Source organism: Sylvia atricapilla, chromosome 23 (genome assembly GCF_009819655.1).
Source record: "Sylvia atricapilla isolate bSylAtr1 chromosome 23, bSylAtr1.pri, whole genome shotgun sequence".
In the NCBI taxonomy this organism is placed as follows: Eukaryota; Metazoa; Chordata; class Aves; order Passeriformes; family Sylviidae; genus Sylvia; species Sylvia atricapilla.
The window spans coordinates 6075010-6098693 of NC_089162.1; the positions used below are offsets into that span (position 1 = coordinate 6075010).

Genomic DNA, 23684 nt, shown 5'->3' on the forward strand with positions numbered 1-23684 from the left:
CATCCTGCGGGTCTCTTTATTTGGCTAAATACAGCTGAACTCATAAAACTGCCATCCTGAGGTGTAAAAATTGTCATCTGATGATGAGTAAATGTTTTAAGGGAGCAGATTTAACCCAAAAGGGGACAGGTAGCAGGTCCCCCCTCAGCAGCTGCAGCTTTTGGGTGTGGTGAAGCTCTCACTGAGAAGTAGGTCAGCTGTAGATCTGTGCCTCCGCAGAAATACATTTTTCTCCTGTCTACTATAAAGCAAGAAGGAGATGAAATTTAAAATGTTTATGATATTTAAAGTGTTTGTGCTCCCTGCTGACACACAACACTCCCCTGGGAAAGGCTGGGATCCTGCAGCCCGGGGGAAGTGGCTTTGCTGTTCCACTCTCAGCACTCACCCACCACATGCCTTCCCCTGGGGAAACAAAGGTTCTGTTTTTGCTGCAAAACGCTGGATTTCAGCTTTGGGCTCCTTGGCCATGGCTCTGCTGGATCCTGGGCAAATATTCCTGGTGTGAAGCTGAGCTGCCACCTGGGAGCTGGGAATGGTGCTGGGCTTTTTCATGGGAATTTCTTGGTGCATCATCAAACCCAGTGACCCTGGGATGGGGACCAGTGGGACACTGGGATGGAGAACAGCTCCTTGCTCTGGTGTTTCAAGGGAAGAAGGGTGAAAACGGATTCTCAAAGTGTCCAGGGGGGTGGCAGCAGAAGGAAACGGGTGGCTGGTGTGTGTTTGAGGAGGAAGCAGCTGCCCAGCTGTGCCAGGAGGCTGCAGGGGCCCTGGCAGCAGCAGGAGCAAGGCACAGCCACGTCACCCAGCGCTGCTGCTGCCTCACTGGGACAGCATCCAGCAGTGCCAGCCCTCTAAGCAGCTCTGCTCCCCAAAAAGCAAAGCAGGAGGGAGCACAGGGTGTGTGCCAGGAGTCTCTGTGTCCCAGGCTGGTCATGGGGAGGGGTCAGGCCAGGCCCCCACGCTGCCCCTGAGCCCCTGGTGCCTGTGAGCTGCCCCCTGAGGCTGCCCCATCACTCCTCTGGGGCAGAGATCCATCTGCAGCTGGTTTCCCCTCTGACGTGCAAGAGAAAGAGGAACAGCAAAGGAGGATGTGCATTAGAAAGTGACCACCAGACAACCTGACAGGGAACCAAAGGCTGCCAAGAAAGGTCTCGAGGTGATTTAGCAACTGAACCAGTTGCTGGAGAGCCTTTCACACGACACAAGCTGTCTTCCTCAGGCCAACACCGGGTGAGTATTTATTGCTGTAATATTTATTTTTAGAGATTTTTTTTTTCATTTGTTTTTCCTGAGAAGAGAGCCAGGGGAGCAGAAGTGCCAGTGGCTCTGATGCCGTGTGCCAAAAGCAGGGAAATGTGAGGGCCATGCAGTGTCTGCGCCCCGTTTGGGAAAGGCCATTTGGATGTGTCAGCACTGGCACACACAGACCAGCCTGGAGAGTGGGGGCTGGCTCCAGCTGGTGCCTCACAGCACCCTGTCACTGCTGTGTGTCACAGGGGGACACCCTGCAAAACCCCGCTCCCAGCCAGGACCAGAAACCCTGCTCAAAACCAGGGCAATAAACCCAGCAAGGACTTGCTGGCAAATAATTCCCAGAGCCCCAGGAGCTTTGGGAGGTTCTGGGTATAGAAACCTCAGCTTTCTGCAGTCAGACTGGACCGGGTTTTGAGCTGGCTGCACGGGGGTGGTCCTGGGAGGGTGCAGCTCTGCAGGTTTTGGCAGTGTCCCTGGGACGCTGCAGGATGCTGTGCCTGCTGGCCCTGGGTTTGTAGGTCGGGTGTGCAGCAAAGTGTGTCACGGCAGAGCTGCACAGAGCACTGCAAACCACACACAGGGCTCCTGTGCTTTCAGAGGCAGATGGGAGAGAGTTCCAGACGGTTTGCTGCCACTTCTCAGCACCATTTGTTTGTGAAAGGGGCAGGGTGATGAAGGTACAAAGCTGCAGTGATTTTCTCAGCCTAGAACTGATCTAAGGATCCCCAGCAGCTGATTCTGAGCCTGGAATCCCTGTCCGAGGCTGAGCTGGAGAGCCTCTCACATGCACAAAGGAGCGAAAAGAGAGAGGCCACCAAAATGCCAGAGATGATTCAGCTCCTGTCTTTCTATTTCATTTCTGCAGTATTGGAAAATAGGTGCTGGTAATGGCAGCCTCAATTCCAGCTTCGCGTGAGGGTTCTCCAGGCAGGAGAGCTGCTCTCAGTCACTATTTACCCTTAAATGAGTGGCCCCAACTGGGAATCATGGACCAGGGGCAGGGCACTGACTCCTGCCTTCCTCTGGACACTGGCTGGGGCATTCCTGTGGTGACAGCCAGTCCTTCCCTGGGCTGCAGGATAAATCTAGTGTGCAGAAAGGAGATGGCAGCTTTATTCTGAGAGATGTGGGGCAGGTCAGGCTGGATCCACACGCCAGCAGAACCTCTCACGGTGTGCAGCACCCAGGGGTGAGGATTTAGATCTGGACTAGGAGGGTTTGTGTTTTAGGTTTTAGGACCAAACCTCTCTGGTTCTCCGTATTAAAAACATCTGATTGCCTTGGGAGCAGAGTGTGCACCTGCAAACATCTTAGCTCGGATGTCAGAAGCTCGACCCCTAAACCACCGGAAAAATTGACTGAGGAGAAGACACGAAGGGGGTTAGGCTGAGCCCTGTACCCCACACTCGCTCCTCCTCTCAGGCGCAGTGTGGTCTTACAAACCAGCCCTGGTCTGGACCCTCTGCTCTGCTGACTTCCAGCCTCAGAGGCTGGACACCAGGAGTCTTCCTCTGACCTTGAGCTGGCTGCCAGTCCTTGGTGTCCTGCCCCAGGGGACACTGGAGCATGTGTCACCTCTGCTGTTCTTTTCAGACGGAGATGAAGGTGCTGCTGAGCCTGACCCTGGTGCTGCCATGGCTGGGTAAGCTCTGAGTTTTATTTCCCCTTTGCTCCAAGAGCCGTCAGTGTCTCCCTGTGGTGAGAACCCCCTGGAGCTGCTCCTCTCCTGGGTGCCAGTCCCTCCTCTGGCCCCCCGTGTGCTGCGTGTCCCCTCCCTGCAGCCTCCCGTGTGAACAGGCTGCCAGCTGCACATCCCTGGACGTGGCCTCTGCCGAGGCTCCAAGGCTTTGAAAGAAGCCTCTTCACCCACTCTAAATACAAGGGGAGGTTTCCGAGGTATTGATTTTGGCTCTGCTCGAGGCGGCAGCTCCCTTGGTCTTCTCCGCTGGCAAATATTTGTCATTTTGAGCTCCTCGGCCGGTCAAGACCAACAGAACTTGTTTGGGAAGCTGCAGCACTTTGCATTCATTATTTACAGGGTTTCAGACAAACACTTGGTGCTCGGCCAGGGCCCAGCCCTCGGTGCTTTCGGACGGGCTGAGCAGAGTGCCTTGGCCACGAGGACGAGCCTACCTGTCTGAGCAGCTCCCCTCTGAATCAGCTCCCCCAGCCCTCAGCAAAGAGCAGCCAGAGCTCAGCCTGCCCTGGCAGTGCCACTGCGGGCTCAGCCAGGTGGGGCTGAGCAGCTCCAGAGACGTTTTCTGCCCCACTCGTTTCAGAGAATCGGAGAAGAGCTTAAACCCCCTTCCTGCCACATGCTGGCACAGCGAGCTGGCAGCTGCCTCCTGTGGGCTGTTCAGCTCTGTGCTCTTTGGTGTTCCCCTGGTTTGCTTTTTTCTCTCACTGTCCAGCTTCTCTAGCAACCCCAAGCTGTGGTTATGTGGCCAGACAAGTACCAGCCCAGGTCTGGAGCCTATGAGCAAAGGGGAAGGAAGCCAAATGGGCAATGAGGGAGGAACTGAAATTCATGTGAAGCGCTTGAATTGCCCCTGGCCTGGCAGAGATGAGAGCAGCACAGGTTCTCCCAGCCAGTGACTCACAGGCACAGCCCCGCGGGAGCTGCAGGCTTTGGCTCCGAGGCGTGCAGGGCAGGGGCTGTGCTTCCCAAGTCCCCTTCGGCTGGATCACACGGCAGCGGCCCCGTGGTGTGGCGGCGGGAGGATGTGCTGCCCCACATCCCGGGCACGCCACGAGCAGGGGTCAGGCACGGGCTTGGCCTCTGCACTGCTCAGGGCCGTGAGCCCCTGGGGAGGAGACAGCGATGGGGACAGGCAGGCTGCGGCTGGCCGTGCTCCCCGGGCTCATCCTGCTGTCCCTGTCCCCGGCAGGGCGGTGCGGCAGGGCTGCCGGCGTGTTCATGCAGCCTCAGCTCCGAGCTAGGGCCGGCGACTCCGTGCTGCTGCAGTGCCTCTTCATAGACCCCGAGATCAAGGGATGGACCCTGCTCAAAGTGGACTGGCTGCACAGGGCACGAGCTGGCGCCCAGGTGGGTCGGGACACGGTGGCAGCGGCGGGGACACGGGGTGGCAGGGCGGGGAGGGTGGGGCAGCAGCCCTGGAGAGGTGTGGGGAAGGCCACCCGCTGTCGGCTGGCCATGGAGAGAAGTTTCCACGAGAGGAAGAAGGGTCCCCGTGCTGGGGCAGGGGCCGGGGGAGCGCCGCTCTGGGCGCTGGGCTTATCCCTGAGCCTGCCGGCCTCTGTGCGGGGACAACAACCTACGGGACCGGCAGAAAAGTGCGAATTGAGAGCTCCCGAGGAGGGACAGGCACCTGACACCGCTCACCTGACGCCGCCTGTGCCCCGGCAGGAGGAGATGGTGTTTTTTTACTACAGCAACCACGGCGTCCCCGCGGGCCGCTTCAAGCAGCGGGTGCAGTGGCAGGGGGACACCTCCCGCTGGGACGGCTCCATCTGGCTGCACGACCTACGCCTCAACGACAGCGGCACCTACGAGTGCCAGCTGCGGCTGCTGCAGAACAGCAGCGTCTTCAAGAGCCAGACGGAGCTGCTGGTCAGCGCCCCGGCACCCAGAGGTGAGACGCACCCAGGGTGAGCCCCCCGCACCCGCCGAGCGGCTCTGCGGCTCTCCCCATCGCCTGCCTCGCTGTCTCCCCGGCAGAAAGAGGAGGACCGGGTGGCGAGGATGTGGCGCCCTCCCCGCCGGACTCGGGGTTCTGGCCGGCCGTGGTGGGCTGTGGCTGCGTGGCCGTGGTGGTGGCGTTCCTGGCCGGGCTCTGCGTGAGGAAGAGGTACCAGCTCTGGGTTTAGGGGGTGAGGAAGGATCTCCCCGCAGCCCTCCCGCGCTGCTCTCGCCGGCCGAACTCTGCGCTCTGCTCTCAGGTGCGAGGGTTCGGCTCCCCAGGTGGGGTGCAGCCTCCTGCCGCCACCTAGTGCCACCCTGCCCCGGCCGGCTGCCAAAGCTCCCGGGCCGTGCTAGCAGCAGGGATAACCCGGGCCGGGCACGTGCAAAGGGATGTCCCGGGAGAGGGAGGAAGGGACGGGAGGGGAGGGTGATGCTTCTCGCCGGAGGTGACCCTGCTGCTGCCTCCCCTGAAGGTTTGCGACCACCACAGCCCTGGAGAGGATGGGGAACAGCAGCAACAAGAACAAAGCAGAGGTGAGAGCTGGGGGTGGGTGTGTGGGCTCCGGGCTGGGGAGGCCGAGGGAGGGGATCCCACCCTGCCCGGCACCAGGGGCCATTTCCTGGCCAGCTCCAACCACGGCTCTTGTTTCTTGCCCCGTGACGGGGGCCAGGCAGCCCCTGTGTGTTTGGGGCTGCTCAGTCCCGAACACCCTGATCTGCCCCTCGCAGGAAGCCATTTACTGCTCAGTCCCTGCAGCTGAGGTGCCCAAGGCCGAGCAGGAAGCCAAGAAGAAGAGGAGAGCTGAGGACACGTACATAACCATGGTGAGGAGCTGCAGAGGCGTGGTGGGTCACCAGGGTCACCACAGCCAGGGCCTCACTCTCTGTGCCAGACCAGCATCCCGTGCCCCCTGCCCTCCCCAAGCTCACCCTGGTACCCGTGGTGGGGGAGGCTCACACCTCGTCCTTTGCCCTCTGCAGCACCCATCTCACTGCCGGGACAACGGCGTCTACGTGGAGCTGGCCAAGAGGACAATCCCGTCAGAATGGATGGCAGAGGGGACACAGGGGGATGGACGGAGCCAGGAGCCCCGCAGCAGGCCACAGGAGGCACTGCCCCAGCCTCCAGAGCAGCAGAAATAGCTGTGCTGTGGGATGGCAGCCCCTTTGCCCGGGTGTGTCCCTGACACCTTTGTCCCTCGGAGGACTGAGAACTGGTGACATGTCACTGTGTGCCCTGTGCCAGGGCACTGCTGGGCCACAGGCCTCCCCAGCTGTCTGCAGGGGACCAGAGGACACCCGTCCCTCTGTCTCTTACCCCCTGGACTCTGGAGAGAGTGGGCACAGCCTCAGGCTCCAGCTTTGATCTAGCCCAAGGTAAGGATCTCCAGCGGGGGAGATGCAGCAGCAGCTGTGACAGTGTTTTTCTGTAGATAATAAAACTCAGGGAGTCTTCCCTGACGGTGTCTTCATTTCACCTCCTGCCTAAGCATGTGATGTCCAAGTGTGCCAAAACCTGCCTGGCCCAGGCCCTGGGAGCCCCGGAACCCATGTGCACCCTGGCACGGGGCACCCGCTGGCTCCGGGCGGGACCAAATCCAAACGGGACCAAAAAAAGGGGTCTCTTGTCGGCAGGGTGGGGACTGAGGGGAGCAGGACACAGCCCGCGGGCAGTGGGGTCCCCCACGTGTGTCCCCTGGCCACGGGTGATGGGCAGCGCTGGCCGGGGACAGCCCAGCCACCCCTCCGGGGCCCCCGGGGCAGCGCCTGGGCGGGCTCTGGCGCTGCTCCCGCTCTGTCTCTGGGTGCTGGGCGCTACCGGCGCTGCCAGGCGCTATCTATAGATGTTTGACACCTCCAGGTGCGGAGGGAGCCGGGACCCTCCACCTCCCACCGCTGGCGGCACACTGCAGCGCCGCGCTGCGCTCCTTGGTTCTCGTTGACACCCGGCTCTGTTTTCCCGCAGGCAGCCGCGGGACGGGCTTTAGGAGGAGCCGGCCCCCGGAGCTGGATTTGGGGGCTCGGGGGGCGGCACAGGGGCAGTGTGGGGTGGTGGCAGCCTTAGCAGCGGAGCAGAGAGGGTTCTGCCTGCCCAGGGAGGATGGGACAGTGCTGTGTGTGCAGTGAGTGTTTGCTGAGCAGAGTTGCTGGGACACTCCGTGCCTTGTCTCCCGGCTGTCCTGCCTCCCCTCCTGACTGTGGGCAGGCAGCAGAGCCCCTCGGCACCCCTCCTGCCTCCCCCGGGCTCTGCTGCACAGGAACCGAGGTGTGCCCTGCCTCTGGAGCATCCCTCGCCTCTCCCCCCAGTGATGCTGTCCCAAACGCCACCCCGCCGTGTCCCCGGGCCCGAGCAGCTCTGTCACTGCCTTCTGCTCTCAGGAGTCGTGCCTTGTCTTAGCTGCACCCACCTCTGCAGCTGGAACCCAGCTTTGGAGCCCAGGCCCAAAGGTTTCCTTGACCCGCGGTGCAAAGGGGACCAAAGACTTTCTCCAGCGCTGTCACGGCTGGGCAGAGCCTCCCCGTGCCCAGGCTGCCTGAGGAGAGCTCTTATCCCGGGACAAGATGCTGCCGGAGAAGGGGAAGGAGCCTGCAGGGGTTTGGCAGCCCTGGGAAGTGACGGAGCAGTCCGGGAGCAGGCAGGTGACTAGGAGCACCTGTACCTGCTGCAGCCTCCCGGGGCCATCCTGGCCGGGCCCCTCTGCTGTCCCCAGCCTGGAGCAGCCCCTGTGCCCTGTGCCTGGCCCTGGGGGACATTTCCCACCCTCCTGGGCCCCGCCGGCCACCCCAGAACGGGGACTGCTGCCGTGGATGGTGTGAGCAGCGCTGGCCGCCAGCCCCCAGCGGGACACGGGGACACTCCTGCCTGTCCCCTCTGAAGGCGGGGGGCTGCGGGGGCCGCAGGAACCCACCGTGTGCCACAGCCCGTGCACAGAGCAGGGAGCCGGCGGCGCCAGGAGCTGTCGCCTGCAGTTCAGGGGAAAATTTTTCCGCCCTCCCACTCCGGCGGCTGCGATCCACCAACCACAGCATTTACTGCTTTTTTTCGCCCCAGCACCGCTCCAGCCATATTGGGCTGTGGGGAGAAAGCGGCTCTAATGTTCTATGTCACCTGCAAATAACCCGGGCGTTCGAAAAAGCACCTCCACCACCTCCACAACCCACACCAACACCACGTCCTCTCCACACACAAAAGTCCGTCAAAATGAGCCCGGAAGCCTGGCTCCCGCAGCCCACCTTGTTCCTCACCGGCCTCACCTTGCTCCTCTCGCTGGGTAAGTGTCGGCTTGAGCCCCCCCTTGCATGTGCCCAGGCGGGGAGACACCCGCGTGTCCCCGGCCACGAGCCCCCCCGGCCGTGTGACAGCCCCGGGACGCGCCGTGCCGCAGGGATGGGGACGGAGGTGGCGTGGCGTGCGCCCTGCGGGCAGCCACCAGCCGGGGTGACCTGCTTTCGGGCTGGCTGGGGGGTACGGTGCCGCCGCATCTCCTGCGGAGAACGCCCCGCGTCCTGCCGGGTGCGGAGCACGGAGCCCTCCGCGCGGCAGGTGGGCACGGGGAGGTGTGGGCAGGTGAGCCCTGCTGCCTGTGCGTGTCCCTTGGGCCGCTGGCAGCTGGCCTGCGCTGCCTTGTGGCCGTCCCGTGGGTGCTGCCAGGGCTGCCGTGGCTGTCCCCGCGCTGGTGGCCGCGCTGGGGGCCGTGCTCCGTGCGCTGTGCCCGGCCCCGCGGCGGCGGCAGCAGCAGCGCTGTGTCAGCAGCTCCGCGGCCGCTGCATCGATCGCGGCCGGGATCGCAGCGCTCCTCTCAAGTGCTGTCCCGGAGCTCCTGCCGGGCTGCTTTTCCCCGAGGAGAGAGCCTGGGAAAGGAGGGTACAGAAGGGAGTCAGGGCTGCTGTAGAGGCTGCTGTCACCGTGCCCCCCAGCCCGGCTGCAGCGTGACGGAGCGTTCGGGAGCCTGCGCAGCGCCGCAGGACTCGGCCTGCACGGTCCCTGGGCTCCAGGGGCTTCCTTCCCCCTCCTCCCTTGTCCCCCAGGCCTGAGTGCCCGGCCAGTGGCAAAGTTTGGACCCGCACACACGGATGTTCCCAGGTCCTGCCAGGCCGTGGTGTCCCAGGTTTGCTGCTGGTGGCACCTCATCCCTCTGTAGAGCCCTGGGGAGCCCCAAGGACACAGGACAAGGCCATGTCACCCACCTGGAGGCACACAGGGCATCGTGTGAGGGACACTCAGACAGTCATTCCGTGCAGGGATCCCCTCCAACCATTCCTGCTGGGACAGGCCAGCTCCTGGCTCTTCTCTCCCACCCCTGCAAGGTCTTCTCAGAGGCATCAAAGGTGGTGGCTGCCACGGGGCAGCAAGTGACACTGGCTCAGGACACTTCTTCCTGCCTTGGGTGCTGTGACTTGTCCCCACGCCCCAGCCGTGCCCATCCCTGTGTCCCCCAGCCCTGTGGGAGCCCTCCCTGCGCTGAGGCTGGATGGAGGCTGTTCCCCGGGGCTGCCAGCGCAGCGAGGAGCCGTCCCCAGGGCTGGGCCAGCCCCGAGGGCACCGCTCTGCCCCCAGGGAGCTTCAGGGCGCTGCTGGTTCACGGCTGGCAGCGGGAGCTGGGGCTCAGCACAGCAGCTTGGGCGAGGCTCCTGTCCCTGGCTGCAGAGCCTGGCCCTTTCCTGCCCTGCTTGCAGGAGGAGCGCAGCGGCCCCGGAGCAGCCCTGACACGCACCCAGCTTGGCCTCGGCAAGAAGGTTTGAGAGCAAAGAGCAGCAGCCCAAGGGGAGAGGTGAGGTGATCCTTAAAGCGCCCGGTGGCACTGTCACTGTGCCCTGGACGGTGTCAGTGTCCCGCAGTACACTCTGGTCCCTCCCAGGGCTGGCTGTCCCCGTGTCCCTGAGCTTCTCAGGGCTCGGCTGGTTTGCAGCACAGGACCCTGCTCCCTTTGCCCAGCCTGGGTGCAGGCGCTGGGTTTGGGTGCTGCTGAGGGGAGCTGCAGGGAAGGAGTGGAGGAGGGAGCAGGGCACAGACACCCCACCCTGCCCACTCCCCAGCTGAGTCCTGCCCTGCCGGCTGCACCAGGGAATTACCAGGCGATGTCCCTCTTTCTCAGCAAGGCCAGGGGTCAGGGACTGGGGTTCCCCCAGCAGCCACCGGGGGCTTGCTCTGGTCATTCCCAGCTGGAGAATCCTCGCGTGGGCGCTGCTGGCAGGGGAAAGCATCATCTGCATTCCCCCCGGAGCCCCTGGGGCCGGCCCCGGCAGCTCCCAGCCCTCGCTGCCGTAGCCGTGTCCTGCTGGGAATGAAATGTGATGAGCTCAGCCTTTAGAAAGCTGCGTGTGGCTGTGGCGCCGGGCCCCGCGCTGACGCTGCAGCCTCGCACAGCGCCATCGATCCCGCGGCAGCACAGCCTCGGGGGACGGCCGGGGGCAGGGCTGGCCCGCAGGCACAGGGATGGGCACGGGCGGCAGCCCTGGCAGAGCAGGGACGATGCTCTCCCTGTCCAGCCAAGGGACGGTGCCGGGGCTGGGGCTGCTCCCCTCGCTCCCTGCTGGGCAGGGAAATTCCGGTCCTGGCTGGATGCAGAGCGTGCAGATGCGCCTGGAAGGCAGTGCCAGGCCCCAGGGAGTGCTCTGCGCAGGCAGGGCACCGTGGGGACGTGGCTTCAGCCACCTGACAGCCCCCCAAATTCATCTGCATTCCGGCAGCGCCCCCGAGACTGGGCATGGAGGTCATGGCCCCTGCCACCATCAACGCCTTGAACGGCTCCTCTGTGAAGCTCTCCTGCACCTTCAACTCCTGCTACAAGGTGGAGAACAAACAGGTTTTTCCCTCAACTGGACGTACCAGGAGTGCGTAACTGCTCGGAGGAGCTGGTGAGTCTCTCGGGATCTGCCGGGGGTCCTGGCACAGCACAAAGGGGGTCGCTTGGGGTCTCTAATGGGGCAGCAAGTGCAGGGAGGGGGTGCCTGGCTGGGAAATGGGCCCGTGGGGCGCCGGACGCTGCCTCACCTGCTGTCCCCACCGCCCAGTTCCTGCAGTTCCGCACCAAGATCATGAACAAGCAGCTGGACCGCTTCGGGAACCGCGTGGAGTTCACGGGCAACCCCGCCAAGTACGACGTGTCCTTCACCCTCAAAAACGTGCAGCTGGAGGACGAGGGCACCTACAACTGCTACGTCCTGAACCCCCCGGACCGGCACCGGGGCCACGGCAAGATCAGCCTCAAGGTGCTCACCCAAGGTCAGTGCTGCCCTGCTCTGCGGGACACCCATGGGTGCAGGGGGTGCTCGCAGAGCCCTGCCCGTTCCCAGCCGGTCCCTGAGCCTGTGCCCTGTGTCCCCAGAGCCCCCAAAGCACGACTCGACGGTGGCCGTGATCGTGGGCGCCTCCGTGGGCGGTTTCCTGGCCGTGGTGATCCTGGTGCTGATGGTGGTGAAATGCGTGCGCCGGAAAAAGCAGCAGAGGCTCAACACGGACGACCAGAAGACGGAGGAGGAATGGAAGACGGACGGAGAAGGCAACCCGGATGAGGGCACCAAGTAACGCCCCCCTGCCCGCCCCTCCCTCCTGTCCCCTGTACAGCGTGACCCTCTTGATGTGCTTCCCAGAGCAAGGATTTCTGTCTCCCAGAGCATCCCTCCTTCCATCCTAAACACCCCACCCAGCCTGCGGCAGGGCGCAGAGAGAAGGTCCCCGGAGCCTGGCTGTGCCGGGCAGGGCTGGGAAAGGGGGCTGAAGCCCCTGAGGCCTGAGCTGGGAGCGCCCTGTCCCCTGCTCGGAGTGCCCGGAGAGTTGTGAGGAGGTGCTGGGGACAGGCTGGGGCGGGTGAGGGGGGACCTGTGCAGTCCCCACACACGGAGGGACTGGAGCAGGGGTGCCAGAGGGGCAGAGGGGTCTGGGCAGCCCCTTGGCCCATTGTCTGCTCTCTGTCCCAGCAGAAAATGTGAGCCGGGGCCAGCAGTCTGCCCTTGGTCAGACCCATCCCAAGGTGCTCCTGCTGTGCCTGGGCCACTGGCACTGGTGTTTCCCATCCCGAGGGATCCCCAAAGCTGCCAGTCTCCTCCTTGCAAGCTCGTGCTCCTCAGGGATTGTCCCAGGCTGCTCAGAAGTCAGCGGCCAAAGCCATGAGCTCACCCAGTGTCTTGGAGCTTAGGGGTGTTTTGGACCCTTTGATGGCTCTTGGTGTGCAAGGGATGGACCCTTCTGCCTCTCGGGCTGTTCTTGGTCTGAGCATCTCAGCCCAAGGTGCTGGGCTGACTGTTCCATGCTCGTTCCTTCTTGGGGAGGGTAATTGTGATGGAAGACGTCCTGCTGCCTGTGTCCAGCTGAGGTGGTGGGGTGTGGCGGGGGGAAGCTGCCGGGGACAAGGAGCTGCTGGAAGGAAGAGGAGCTTCTGGGCACTTGCTGGGAAGGACTGGCCCAAGAGCAGAGTTAGGACAGCTCTGTCACCCTGGAAGCAGCCCTGCGATGCTGAGAGTGCCTCCTGCAGCCTCCCCGCAGAGCACTGCACACTGTCCTGCCATGGCAATGCACTGCCAGCGTGCCCAGCCCGTGTGCCGCCTGCCTCAGCGTGGCAGGTGAGCTGTGCTGGCTGCAGCACTGGGGGTCAGGCAGGGAATGACCCGGGGCAGTGTCCCCTGTGCACCGGTCCTGAGCTTTCCTCCTCCCGTGGCTGCCGGAGATGCACAGAGCCACAGGGGACACTGCCCAGGGTCAGGTGACTGAGGTCCTGTCACCCGCGAGCAGCAGCTGCCAGGGGACAGGGGGACACCTTCGCAGTGTCCCTGTGCGGAGAAGGGACACCTTTGCCACGTCCCTGTGTAGGTGCCATCCCGGCCGTGCCATCCGGCCCCAGGGATGGCGGGACAGCTGTGCCCTCCCTGCTCTGCCCCGTCGCTTTCCACCCCGGCCCCGCGTGCCCTGCGTCCATCCCACTCGACCCCCGCCGGGCTCCACGCTGCTCCCCTCCCATCCGCAGCAGGAATGTGCCGTGTCCCACGCGTGGCCCCCCCTGCCCTGGGCCCTGCTGCCCGGGGTGGGGCCGGGCTGTCCCCGCACCCCCGCACAGTGCCGGCGGCGCCCGGTGCCGCAGGGCTCCCGCCCCGCCTTCTGCCGGAGCCGGGCTGTCCGCAGCTCCCGGCGGGGCTGAGCCGGCGCCTCGGGGGCACGGAGCCCTCTGAGCGTGCACATGACCGGTCTTGCATCTGCCTTTCATTTCTTTTCGTGCACTATCCTTGGATTGCAACTTGCCAATGCATCTGTCTGTACATAGCTGCGCACAGCGGAGAGCCGACAAATACAGATGTGTACACACAGGAGGGGCTGCTGTGGGTCGTGCTGTGGCCTCGGGTGTGCGCCTTCCCCTGGGCTCCTCTCGCCGAGCGCTCTGCCGAGCGCGGGATGTTTTTATTGCTCTTTGTACAGTCAACAAACAAAAGAACAACAAAACACCGACTTTGCCCTCGATGCTTTTGTGCGGCAGCCTGGAAGGGCAGGACAGGCCCCTCATCTGCTCTGCCGGGGGGCGTGAGCCCGCTCCGGAGTGGAGCTTGGTCCTGCTGAGGTGCTTTGGGTGCCGAGGGAGCCCCGGGCACCTCGGGTGTCCACAGCTCTGGGACTGCCACAGAGCCAGGGCAGTGCTGGGGGTGGGACTGTGGCCAGTGCTGCCCCAACCTTCCCACAGGGAGATTCAGGGGCACTCCACACCCACTGCGGGGCCTCCAGGACCTGTGCCCTGTCAGCTTCTCCACTTGTGCTTCTCAGAGAGCTGGGATTGATGCTGCTGGTGGCAGGTAAGGCCCGGGGCACTCGCCGGGTGATGGACACCCGTAACCGGCTGCTTCTCCCAGTGCGGCAACACCGTGGGGGATGCTCCAGAGCAGCACAACACAACTGGGGCACGGTTAATAGGCCCATCCATCAGCTAGCCCCGTGGAGACACGAGGGAAGCTCTGCCAGCCGCCCTGCGCCGTGCCTCCCCCTGCTGCCCTTCACTCCGGGCCGCTGCATCCCAGTCCTCACAGCCGGCAGGGGCTGGCCACACACGCCCTGGGGCACTGCCACCGCCTCTTTGCACTTTCCAGCCACCTGCCCTTGCCCCCTCCCCAGCGGCTGTCCCCAGCAGCAGTGCCATGGGAGAGCTGTCCCAGTGTCCCTGTCCCTGCCTGCCCGGACACTGCGCCCTGGACACCTCAGTGTGGGGGCCAGCGCTGCGGAAACTTCCAGCTTCCCAATGGCACCTCTCCCTCCCCGAGGAAGGGCACCCCAAATCACCTCAGCGCCCTGCTGGAACACAGTCCTGCGGCTGGCCGGGAGGCGCAGCCCCATCGATTCCTGGCCCGAGGGCAGGGAACAGCTTTGCCGTGCCGGGAGCAGCAGCTGCCCCGGAGGAGGACGTGGGGTTATCCCCACCCAGCTTCAGGGGGCCAATGCAGCCGCGGGCAGAGGGGATGGGGGAGCCCTCGCACTTTCAGGATGCTCGTTCGAATGCCGCTGGCAAAAAACTTAAGGAGAGCGTGGGATCGCAGAGGAGACCCCGTTGGGACACAACAAGGTGATTCTCCTCACTGCGGGGGACTGAGGGCAGGGAGAGCAAACCCCAGCACCGGGGCTTCACGGATCCCCGAGAACCACGGACACTCCTGTTCCAGAACACTCCAGTTTCCTTGGCCAGGGGGATTACAGTGTTACAGAGCAGGGAGGGGGGTGGAAGTGGCAGGACCTCTGCTGGCCCTGTGCAGTCACAGCGGACTGCTGGGGTGGCTCAGGGAGAGTCCAGAGCCACAGTCCCTGCAATGCTGCCCTCTCCCGGGCTGGGAGTGTAAGAAGGGGAAAGGGAACAGCCTGGGCACCTGAGGCTACCGGAGGCAGTGAGGGGTGCGAGGGGCAGCTTTGGGGGACAGAACAGGGAGAATTCAGTGGAGTGGCCTCGGGGTGTGCCGAGTCAGGATCAAACTTTCTCCTGGGATACGGCAGGGTTGCCTCAGCGATCCTTGCAGATGCTCTGCAGTGGCTGCCGGGGGACGCGGCCGCTTTCCCCCGCGGGTTTCAGGGACCCGCGGAACGGGGTGAGGGACCTGTGCGCTCCGGAGGACGGGCAGCTCCGCGGGCGGGGGCGAGCAGGCAGCGGCAGCGCAGGGAGAGGGGGAAGCACCGCTCCGAGGGAGAGCTGCAGGCAGCCGGGAGCTGGAATGACAAAAGCAGCCAGGTACTCACCCGCAGTCGTGCCCGGGACCTCTCGCTCAGCCAGCCGGACCAGTCCGCCCCAGCCAGGACAGTCCTGCAGAGCCCGAGCCCTGCGGTGCCTCCAGCCGCCGGGATGCCAGGCACCTTTGTCTTTTAAAGGTCACAGCCAGAGGACCTTGCAGTAAATATAAGGTGCTGATGGGAAGCTCTGTTCCAGCGTTGCCTCCTCCTCCCCCTCCACCGGCAGGAGAGCTCTGCCCGCTCCGGGAGCACAGCATCGTCTGGCTCGGGGAGCTTTGGGAGGAGGTTGGGACCGTCCTCCTGGGGCAGCCCCTGGCAGGATGCTCCAGGGCAGCCGGGGCCAGCGCTGCGCCTGCTGCCTTCAGCTGCGAGCTGCAGCCCAAGTGCTCTGCTCAGCCCTACCTGGTCGGTACCCACGTGGAGGGAGGCAGGAGCCCTCCTCGGAGAGCAGCAGCCCGGCGTTTTAACCCTCCGAGCTCCGGCAGTGCAAGGTGAGAGGGACTGAGGGTACACAGGCAGCCGCTGTGCCCCCCTGCAGGCCGTGAGCCAGCTGGCAGCACCCTGAGCCCTCCTTCCTGTCCCCAAGGGAGGTGACAGTGTCCGAGCACAGGGTGCTCGCCTGCCCTGAAACCAGACACAGCAGCCCTGTGCTGGGCTCAGCAGAACAAGTTTCCGCTGAGCCGCAGGAATCCCGGCTCCCACTCTGGACACCTGTGTCCTGCCGAGCCCCCGGGGCCAGCTGCTGCCCCTGCCACCGCCACCGGCCGGGCTGGGGACAGCAGAGCCCTGTCCAGGCCCGCGGCAGCGGCAGGTGTCTCACGGGATCAGCCGGCCGAGGAGAGCGGCTGGAGCTGCCAAGTGTGACAGCTCCATCAGGCGCTGGTGACAGCCAGAGTCCCGCTCCCGGCCCTGGGGCTGCCCCGGGCGTGCAGGGGGACGGGCACAGGGGTGCCAGGGTCACCTCTGGGGGATGCTCAGCAGGGACACGTGGCTGCAGGGCCGTGTCACCTGTGTGCCCACCTGCCCAGTGCACCCCCTTCGTGCCAGTGCCCACTGGAGCTCTGTATTTACCAGCCGACCTCTGCGGGCTTCCCAACCTTCCTGCTTCCAGAAGGATTTAGGGCTCCGCTGGCAAGACTCTCAGTGGCAGTTTTGCCAAACGCATCCCAAATGCAAGCAAACTTGGCAGGCACCTGAGCATCCCCGGAGGGGCTCCTCCACACCTTCCCCCGCACCAGGCCAGGGCTGCTGCTGTTCCGTGTCCCCACTGCTGCAGGCCCCAGCAGCCACCAGGCAGCCCTGCGGGGGTGACAGGCGTCCCTGCGCCCCCTCGGATCCCTCTGCCTGTCCTCTCACAATTAGTGATGCTCCAGCAAACGCTGCGCTCCTCCTCCCGTCTCCGCACGGCGCCTGCGGCTCCGCTCCCCTCGCTGTATCCATCACTTCCCTGTATCCATCACTTCCCTGTATCCATCCCCTCCCTGAATCCATCCCCTCCCTGAATCCATCCCCTCCCTGAATCCATCCCCTCCCTGAATCCATCCCAGCCGCCCGCCAAGGCACCTTCTGCTGCATCAGCAGAGCCGTGCACGCCGCTCCCGCAGCGCCGGCTGCCAGCGCTGCCCTGCCCGCTCCGCCTGTATTTTTCCTGCCTCTCCTGCCAGCTCTGCAGCCCTAACGCCTCAACCCACAGGCACTGCTGGCATCCTCTCCGGCTCCCCTGGGATGTCCCCGTGCCCTGCAAAGCCTCCTGCTTTCCCTCCTCTCTGCTGCTTCATGCTGCCAGCCAGGAGAGCGGGGATGGGGATGGGGAGCCTTGACGTGCCCTGAAGGTGACAGGCTGTGGCACCCGAGACCGCAGGCAGCATCGCTGCAGGTGAGCTGCTCTCACACCCGAACCAGGTTGGGGAAGCCAATGTCCCTGGGGTGAGCTTTTCCAGGCAGTGTGCCCCGTGTCACTGCAGCCCAGAGGAGAAGTCAGCACCGTTCGTGCTCCAGGAGCGTGGCAGCGCCTCCGCCCCTTCCCGCTCGGCTCTTTTGGGATGCGTCACCTCCCGCAAACGCTCTGTGCGCGGGGCTCGCTGTCTAATGGGCCTGGGCACAGAGGTGAAGCTCTGCCTGCCCACACCACGCCCCGGGGGCTTCCATTAGTTGGGCCCCGCCGCCGCCTTTGGGATGCGGCGTGCCGAGGGGGGCTTAATGGATGCCACGGCGAGGGAAAGGTTGCTGAGACATGACCCTTTGTGCAGCCAATTATCCCGGAACGAGATCACGGTGAGAAAAGTGAGTTCTCAGAGTGTTCCCTTTGGCGCCGGGCTCGTCCCCTGCAGCCATCGGGGCCCGGCTTTGTACCCGCGCTGTGTCTGCTGCCTGCCTTGGGGCTGGGGGGCCGTGGTGTCACACTGCTGAGGTGCCCCGAATGGCAGCTGAGCCCCAGCCTTGTCCTGTTTTGTTGTCCTGGGAAGCCACCAGCCTGTCTTTGGCCTCTTCCCAGTGTTTCCAGGCCACCACAGAATCACTGAGGTTGGAAAAAGCCTCTAAGACCAAGTTCAACGATTAACCCGGCACTGCCAAGGCCATCACTAAACCATGTCCCCGAGTGCCACGGCCATACGTTTTTTGAACTCTTCCAGGATTGGTGACTCCACCGCTGCCCTTGGGCAGTCAGTGCCAGGCCTGGACAACCCTTTCAGGGAAGAAATCTTCCCTAATACCCAACCCAAACCTCCCCTGGCACAGCCTGAGGCCGTTTCCTTTTGTCCTGTCATTTGTTACCTGAGAGAAAAGCCCGACCCCCACCGGGCTCCACCCTCCTGTCAGGGAGTTGACGGGAGCGAGAAGGTCCCCTCGAGCCTCCTTTTCTCCGGTTTAACCCCCCCAGTTCCCCCGGCCTCTCCTCATCCCACTGGTTCTCAGCCCCTTCTCTGGACACACTCGGGCACCTCAATGTCCTTCTTTCGAGAGGCCCAAAAGTGCACCCAGGGTTGGGGATGCGGCTTCACCAGTGCCGAGCACAGGGGGACGGTCACTGTCCCGGTGCGGGGAGCGATCCCCGGGCGGGCGGAGGCGCGGGGGGATGCGGAGGAGCGCGGAGGAGCGCGGAGGAGCGCGGAGGAGGGCTCAGCGCAGCCCCGCCCGGCTCGGCCCCGCCCGGCGCCGCTGCCCTCCGCGGGGGCGGCCAGAGCCGGGCTCTGCGGGCAGCAGGGACCGCTCGGCTCCGCACCGCCCCGCGCTGCCCAGCGCTGCAGCCATGGCCCCGGGCTCGCCCGCCGCTCGCCGCCGCGCCGCGCCGCGCCTGCTGGCCGCGCTCCGGTAAGGGGCGCGGGGGGCTGCGGGGACCCCTCCGGGCACCGCCCGACTCCTGTGTCCCCCCCAAGCCCGGCTCCCCGGCCTCGGGGACCCTGCCCCGGGGCCCCGCGGCAGCCCCAGGCGGGGGTCCCCGCTCCGCGCGCAGCCCCCGCACCCCGCCCGCCGCGCCCGGGGATGCTAACGCCGCTCTCCGCTCTGCAGACGGACGGTCCGGAGCGCCGGGGATAAGTCACTCGGCCAAGGTGACTTCGCAGCCGAACCCCAGCTCCGAAGTCCCGGCTCCAGCCCCCGCCCTGCCCGCACCGGCGCTCCCGTGGCCAGCGCTTCTCCTGCGAGCACTGCGGCTGCACCCCGCTTTGCCCCGCTCCTGCGCTGCCCGGCCGGCGGGGACCCGCGCTGCCTGCCCGCCCGGGACCGGGGGAGGCCATGCACTGCTTCAGCGCCAGCACGCCCGCCGACAGGTCATTGTCTTACGGTTCATTCGGTACAACGACCGTATATCCGCATGTGCTTGTCCCCGCCGCGGGGACCGACCCGCGCTGCTTGGAGCATGCTGCCCAGCCCTGCGTGCGGGGACGCCCGGGAATCCCCCCGGCCACAGGGTGCGGGGAGGGGCTGGCAGCCGTTCTCTGCCCGCGGCACACCTGGGGCAGGCTGCAGGCACCCGCACCGGCCTCACGCACCCGCTGCACTCCCGCTCCCGTGGGTCGTCCCGTGTCAGCCCGGAGCCGAGGGCTGGCCGCGCAGCGCTTGCTGCTGGGGCACTCCCGTGGGAGGCGTTTTAGAGGGCAAAGTTCTTAAGTTAAAGGATGCTGGAGACACAAAAAAAGCATGTAAGTACCTGACCCCCTGCAAGATTTGGGTGCCAGCACCTGAGCCGGCGCTGGGGTGGTAGGACAGACCGGAGATGCTTGACTCGGGGCTCTGGGGTCCGGGGCGTGGAGGTGGGAACCTGGTCCCACAAGTCGCTCAGGTGGGCTGGGAGCAGGAGGGGGCTGTGGGCAGGGGAGTGCAGGGGGGGTCTCTCCGTCGGTAGGTTTTGGGGGTGCTGTGCCCCGCAGGGAGAGGCAGCGGGCTCCTGGCTGCCCCACGGAGCCGCCCTGCCCCAGGAGAGCTGAGGGCCGTGTGTCCTGCCCCGGAGCGCACCGCCCCTGGCCTCGGGCTGGCCAAAGGAGCTCCTGTCTCTGAGCCCCGCTGGAGAGGAGCCCGGCCAGCCTGCCAGGCATGGCTTGCTGCCTGCGCCAGCATGTCACGCTGACTTTTCTGGGCAGTGAAAGTTTTTCTTCAGCGGCTTTCCCACAGATGGCAGGCCGGGGCGAGCGCGGTGCCCAGCGAGCCCCCGCACCGTGAGGGGCTCTCCCGCTGCAGGAGCAAAGCGCAGGCAGCCCAGGAGCGGCTGCTCCCGCTTCCCCGGGCTGGCTCTTGGGAAACGCTGCAGCGATCCTGGAGCCCCAGGGAGCGGCCCCGGAGGCTGAGGGTCTGGTGCTGCCAAGTGCAGCAGCTTTGGGAGGGGTGGGAAAGCAGCGCTGGGAGCTGACGTGCGGCAGGTTCAGGCAGCGCTCCCCCCTCGGCGTGTTTTCCTCTGCGCTTTTTAGTGGTAACGTATCAATTTTGTCTTCCGGAGAGCACAGGATGACAGCAGCAAGGTCAGCCTCGATTTCCCCCACCCGCTCAATTCAGATTTCACTCTAAGGGTGGCAGACAGGTTTTAAAGTGTTACAAGCTGCGAGGAATCATCTTTCCTGCGAGTGAGTGTCGCTTGCAGCACGCTGCAGGGTCACACGTACCTGCAGAGCCACGTCCCTCTGCCAAGCCCTGCTCCAGGGGGACAGCTCCTGTCCCCCGGGACACTCCTGCCTGTCAAGTCCCCGCTGTAGCATCCCCTGGGCTGCTCCAGGAGCCTGACAGCTGCAGGAGATTCCATCCGCCGGGAACCACTCCCTGACGTTAGCTCCGGCCTCTCGAGCAAAATGAGGAGTGCTTCTGTGTAAAGTTAAATAACTCCTCGCCTGCAGTGCTTGCAATGCAGCACTGCAGCAGGGCCCGGAGCCCAGGATGCAGGGCTCTCAGGCTTGGCTCCGGCTGCGACGTGCCTGGGGAGTTGTTAGCACCGGCTTGTGTGGGAGAATAAATCAGCAGCTGAGGCGGCTGCAGAGAGGCGAGTCCCAGGCTGAGGGCAGCGTGTCCGAGTTGAGGTGTTGGGGCAGCTGGGGTCGGCTCGTGGCCCTGGGAAGGCTGTGTCCCCCGGACTGTGTGCTCAGGGATGGCTCTGCAGGGGCGGCTGAGGTCTGGGAGAGGGCAGGACAGTGCTTTGCTGGGCCGTGTCACATCTCAGCCAGGCCGGGACGGGGCCGTGGTGAGATGGGGATGGGGCGTGGGGCTGCTCCTCTCGCCATGACCAGAGCATCCCCGTGCTCCCAGAAAGGATCTGTGGGTGACTGGAGGCCCAGGGCAGTGCCAGTCCCCGTACCCAGGAGCGTTCAGCTGCAGCTGGGCTCCTACCTGCTCCTCTCCCCCTGCTCTCGGGGAGGCGAGGAGCGGGAGGAGAGCTGCATCCTGCGGTTTGAAGGTCATCTGGCAGCTCCGGAGGGAGCCGGGGCTCTCTCTGGCTGCTGGGCCGAGGGGGCTGCTCCGGAGGCCGGGCAGGGCGGCGGGAGGGCGGGCGGGTGGCAGGCGGCCAGGACGGCCACGCTAATTGCTGCTCCAGCTCCCGCCTGAAGAACAGAGCTCGGCTTCGCCTTGGCTTTTTTCTCCCCTTTAAGGTCTGGCTGGAGGCCTGTGGATAACATGCAAATCAGGGCTCTCATTTGCACGCTTTCTTTGTGGGGATATTCTGGTTCCTTTGAGCCTCTGCTGTCTCTGACCCAGCCCCAGTTCCTGCAGGAGCAGGTCCCCTCTGTCACCGAGCCCTTCTAGGGCTGGGGACAGGCGCCTTTGCCCCTGCCATGGCCGCCTGGTATGCCGAAGGGGACGAGGGGTGACAAAGCCTTGGCCTCACTCTCTCCTCCCCTCTCCCTGCCAGGTTTGCACATCTTTGCCATCACCTTGGCCTTGGAGGTGTCGGTGGGGAAGACCAACACGGTGATGGCTCTGAATAACTCCAATGTCCTGCTGCCCTGTGTCTTCACCACCTGCATAGGCTTCCAGGACCTGGTCTTCTCATGGTATTTCAACACGACAGAGCTGGTGGGTGGCTCTCGGGCTCTGCTCTCCCGGCAGGTCCCGTTGTGCTTCCCCCTGCAGTCCTTTCTCCTGGTGCAGGATGTCCTTCACTGCGAGTGTCACAGCTCTGGGGGGGACAAGGCTGTGCAAAGGGAGTGACTCAAATACCCCAGAACGTCGTGCTTTTGGCACAAAGCTGTTCTAGACCTGCCGCTGCCCACAGGCTCATTTGTCTTCATAAACGGGCTGTTTAGGTGCAAATCTGCACTTAGGGCAAAATATGGTTCATTTCCTCCTCCTTCGCTTGCTTTGAAATGTGAAAGTTCCTGTACAGATTTGCTTCCTGGGGAATTTTGGCTCCTCAATTCCTCAGCAGAGGGCTGGCTTGGAGCAGCTCTGGCCAGCAAAGGAGCTGGCTTTCCCTGGGGATCTCCCATGGTCTGTTCCATCACTCAGGGCAGGTCAGATCTGCTGCTCCGCTGCAGGATGTGCCTCAGGGTCCTCTCCAGGGACAGTCCTGCTTTAATGGGGTGCCATGGGACCTTTGGTGGGGGGTCTGTGCGTGCAGAGCTGAGTGTGGGCACGGTCAGGAGAACGTGAGCCTTTCCCTCACCCCGCTGATCCTGCCCCGCTGCCTCCGCAGATTTACCAGGGCAAGATAAAGAACAAAGCCACGGAGCCCACGCCCATCTGGCACAACCCGCGGGTGGAGTTTGTCGGCTCCACCACCAAGAAGGACAACAACATCTCCATCGTGCTGAACGGCGTGGAGTTCAGCGACGCTGGCAAGTACACCTGCCACGTCAAGAACCCCAAGGAGAGGAACGCCCAGCACAATGCCACCATCGTCCTCACCGTGGTCCACAAGAGTGAGTGCTGGCCGCGGGGTGGCCCTGGGCTGGTGGACGTGCCAGCACACGGTGACAGGCTCCTTGCTTGGCTGTGGTGGTGGGGCATGGGGGTGGCTGACCGCTCTGGAAGCCTCGGGTGGAGGAGGTGGTGGGGTTTTGGGGTGGGAAAAACCCCGCTGCCCTCCCGAGCCCCTCAGCAGCTTCTCTCCCGCAGTGGTGAAGACGGACAACACTGTGACGCTCATCATCGTGGGCGTAGTGGGGGGCCTCATCGGCCTCCTCATCCTCTTCATGCTCATCAAGGGGTGGTCCTGTTCATCATCAAGAAGACGCAGGATGGGAAGTGAGTGCGGGGGTCTGCCGGGGGGTCTCGGTGAGCGGGGCCGGGCTCGGGGGGGCTCTCAGCTGCCCTGTGCTCTCCCCGTGTGCAGGAAGGAGTGTCTGGTGAGCTCGTCAGGGAACGACAACACCGAGAACGGCCTGGCCGGCTCCAAGGCAGAACAAAAAGCACCACCAAAGGCATGAACGAAGCGGCGGCGCCCCGCGCCCTGCCCGCCCCGCCGCGGGAGCCCGGGCTCGGGACGAGCCTTCCCCTTTTGTTTTCTTTCCGAACTGCCAGCGCTTGAGACATGTTTCTATTACACACGTGCCTGCAACCTGCACTGCTTCTCGGACAAGGCTGCGGCTGCCGGGGGGACTGGGAGCTTCTCGCGGACTCGGACTGGGAGGCTGCTGGGGCGGAGGGAGCCGCCGGCTCCGCTCTGAGCACAGGCAAGCGGAGGCCGGGCCGGGGGTGGGCACCGGGGGTCCCGGTGTGCCCGGAGAGGGGACCGTGGGGTGACACGCCGGGTGCTGGAGGTGCTGAGCCGCGGTGGCCGGGAGCCGCCTGCCGCGCCCAGAAGGTTTCTGGAGCAGGGCAAGGATGCTCAGAGTGGCCGTGCAGATGGAGCGGCGCAGGAGGACGGCAGGAAGCAGGGCTCTGATAAGCACACTGGAGAACCGAATCACTGACAGGCCCCTGGCTGTGCTGGGGGCTCTGGCCGTGTCCCAGGGGCGCTGCTGGCCCGTGGTGGGCTGGGGTGCATTCACCCGGCTCTGTCCCCGCGCAGGGAGCTCCTCGGCAGGGGCCGCTCCCGGGCTTTGCGCTGCCCTTCCCCTCCCTCTGGAGCTCGGCACTGCGAACAGCGACGCTTTTGATGCTGGTGCCAGGGCTGAACTCGTTCCGTGGATGGTTTTGTGTGAGATTCCAAGGGGAAAGCAGCCAGTT

The 23684-nt window shown here is 64.5% G+C and overlaps 3 protein-coding genes across 4 annotated transcripts; all 3 read left to right on the forward strand.

The window, feature by feature from the left end:
- The first annotated feature begins 1113 nt into the window (after positions 1 to 1113).
- LOC136371009 (myelin protein P0-like) lies at positions 1114 to 6380 on the forward strand. Of its 2 annotated transcripts, XM_066334774.1 has the most exons (8): positions 1114 to 1236; positions 2854 to 2902; positions 4149 to 4306; positions 4628 to 4853; positions 4940 to 5069; positions 5377 to 5437; positions 5633 to 5728; positions 5885 to 6380. In XM_066334774.1, exons 2-8 carry the CDS (start codon positions 2860 to 2862, stop codon positions 6044 to 6046), a joined length of 876 nt encoding a protein of 291 aa, XP_066190871.1. In that variant the 5' UTR covers positions 1114 to 1236; positions 2854 to 2859; the 3' UTR covers positions 6047 to 6380. The 2 variants fall into 2 exon arrangements, with proteins under 2 accessions (XP_066190871.1, XP_066190870.1); XM_066334773.1 differs by lacking the exon at positions 1114 to 1236 and having other exon boundaries at positions 2752 to 2902.
- A 1613-nt stretch (positions 6381 to 7993) lies between these two features.
- On the forward strand, positions 7994 to 11511 carry LOC136371079 (sodium channel subunit beta-2-like). Its single transcript, XM_066334914.1, is given in 6 exon segments — positions 7994 to 8175; positions 10595 to 10710; positions 10713 to 10740; positions 10743 to 10762; positions 10919 to 11129; positions 11233 to 11511. Coding segments are annotated over 6 exon segments (645 nt in total). The 5' UTR covers positions 7994 to 8105; the 3' UTR covers positions 11433 to 11511.
- A 9920-nt stretch (positions 11512 to 21431) lies between these two features.
- Positions 21432 to 23194, forward strand: LOC136371105 (sodium channel subunit beta-4-like). The gene is given in 5 exon segments (XM_066334960.1): positions 21432 to 21590; positions 22210 to 22435; positions 22632 to 22718; positions 22721 to 22760; positions 22849 to 23194. Coding segments are annotated over 5 exon segments (549 nt in total). The 5' UTR covers positions 21432 to 21488; the 3' UTR covers positions 22943 to 23194.
- The last annotated feature ends 490 nt before the right edge of the window (positions 23195 to 23684 follow it).

Excerpts from the sequence above, each read along its gene's own strand:
- LOC136371009 (XM_066334773.1), top strand. The coding sequence starts at position 2,827 with ATGTGTCACCTCTGCTGTTCTTTTCAGACGGAGATGAAGGTGCTGCTG. Across the intron at positions 2,903-4,148 it reads CCTGGTGCTGCCATGGCTGG|GGCGGTGCGGCAGGGCTGCC; the intron begins GTAAGCTCTGAG and ends TGTCCCCGGCAG. Across the intron at positions 5,438-5,632 it reads GCAACAAGAACAAAGCAGAG|GAAGCCATTTACTGCTCAGT; the intron begins GTGAGAGCTGGG and ends TGCCCCTCGCAG.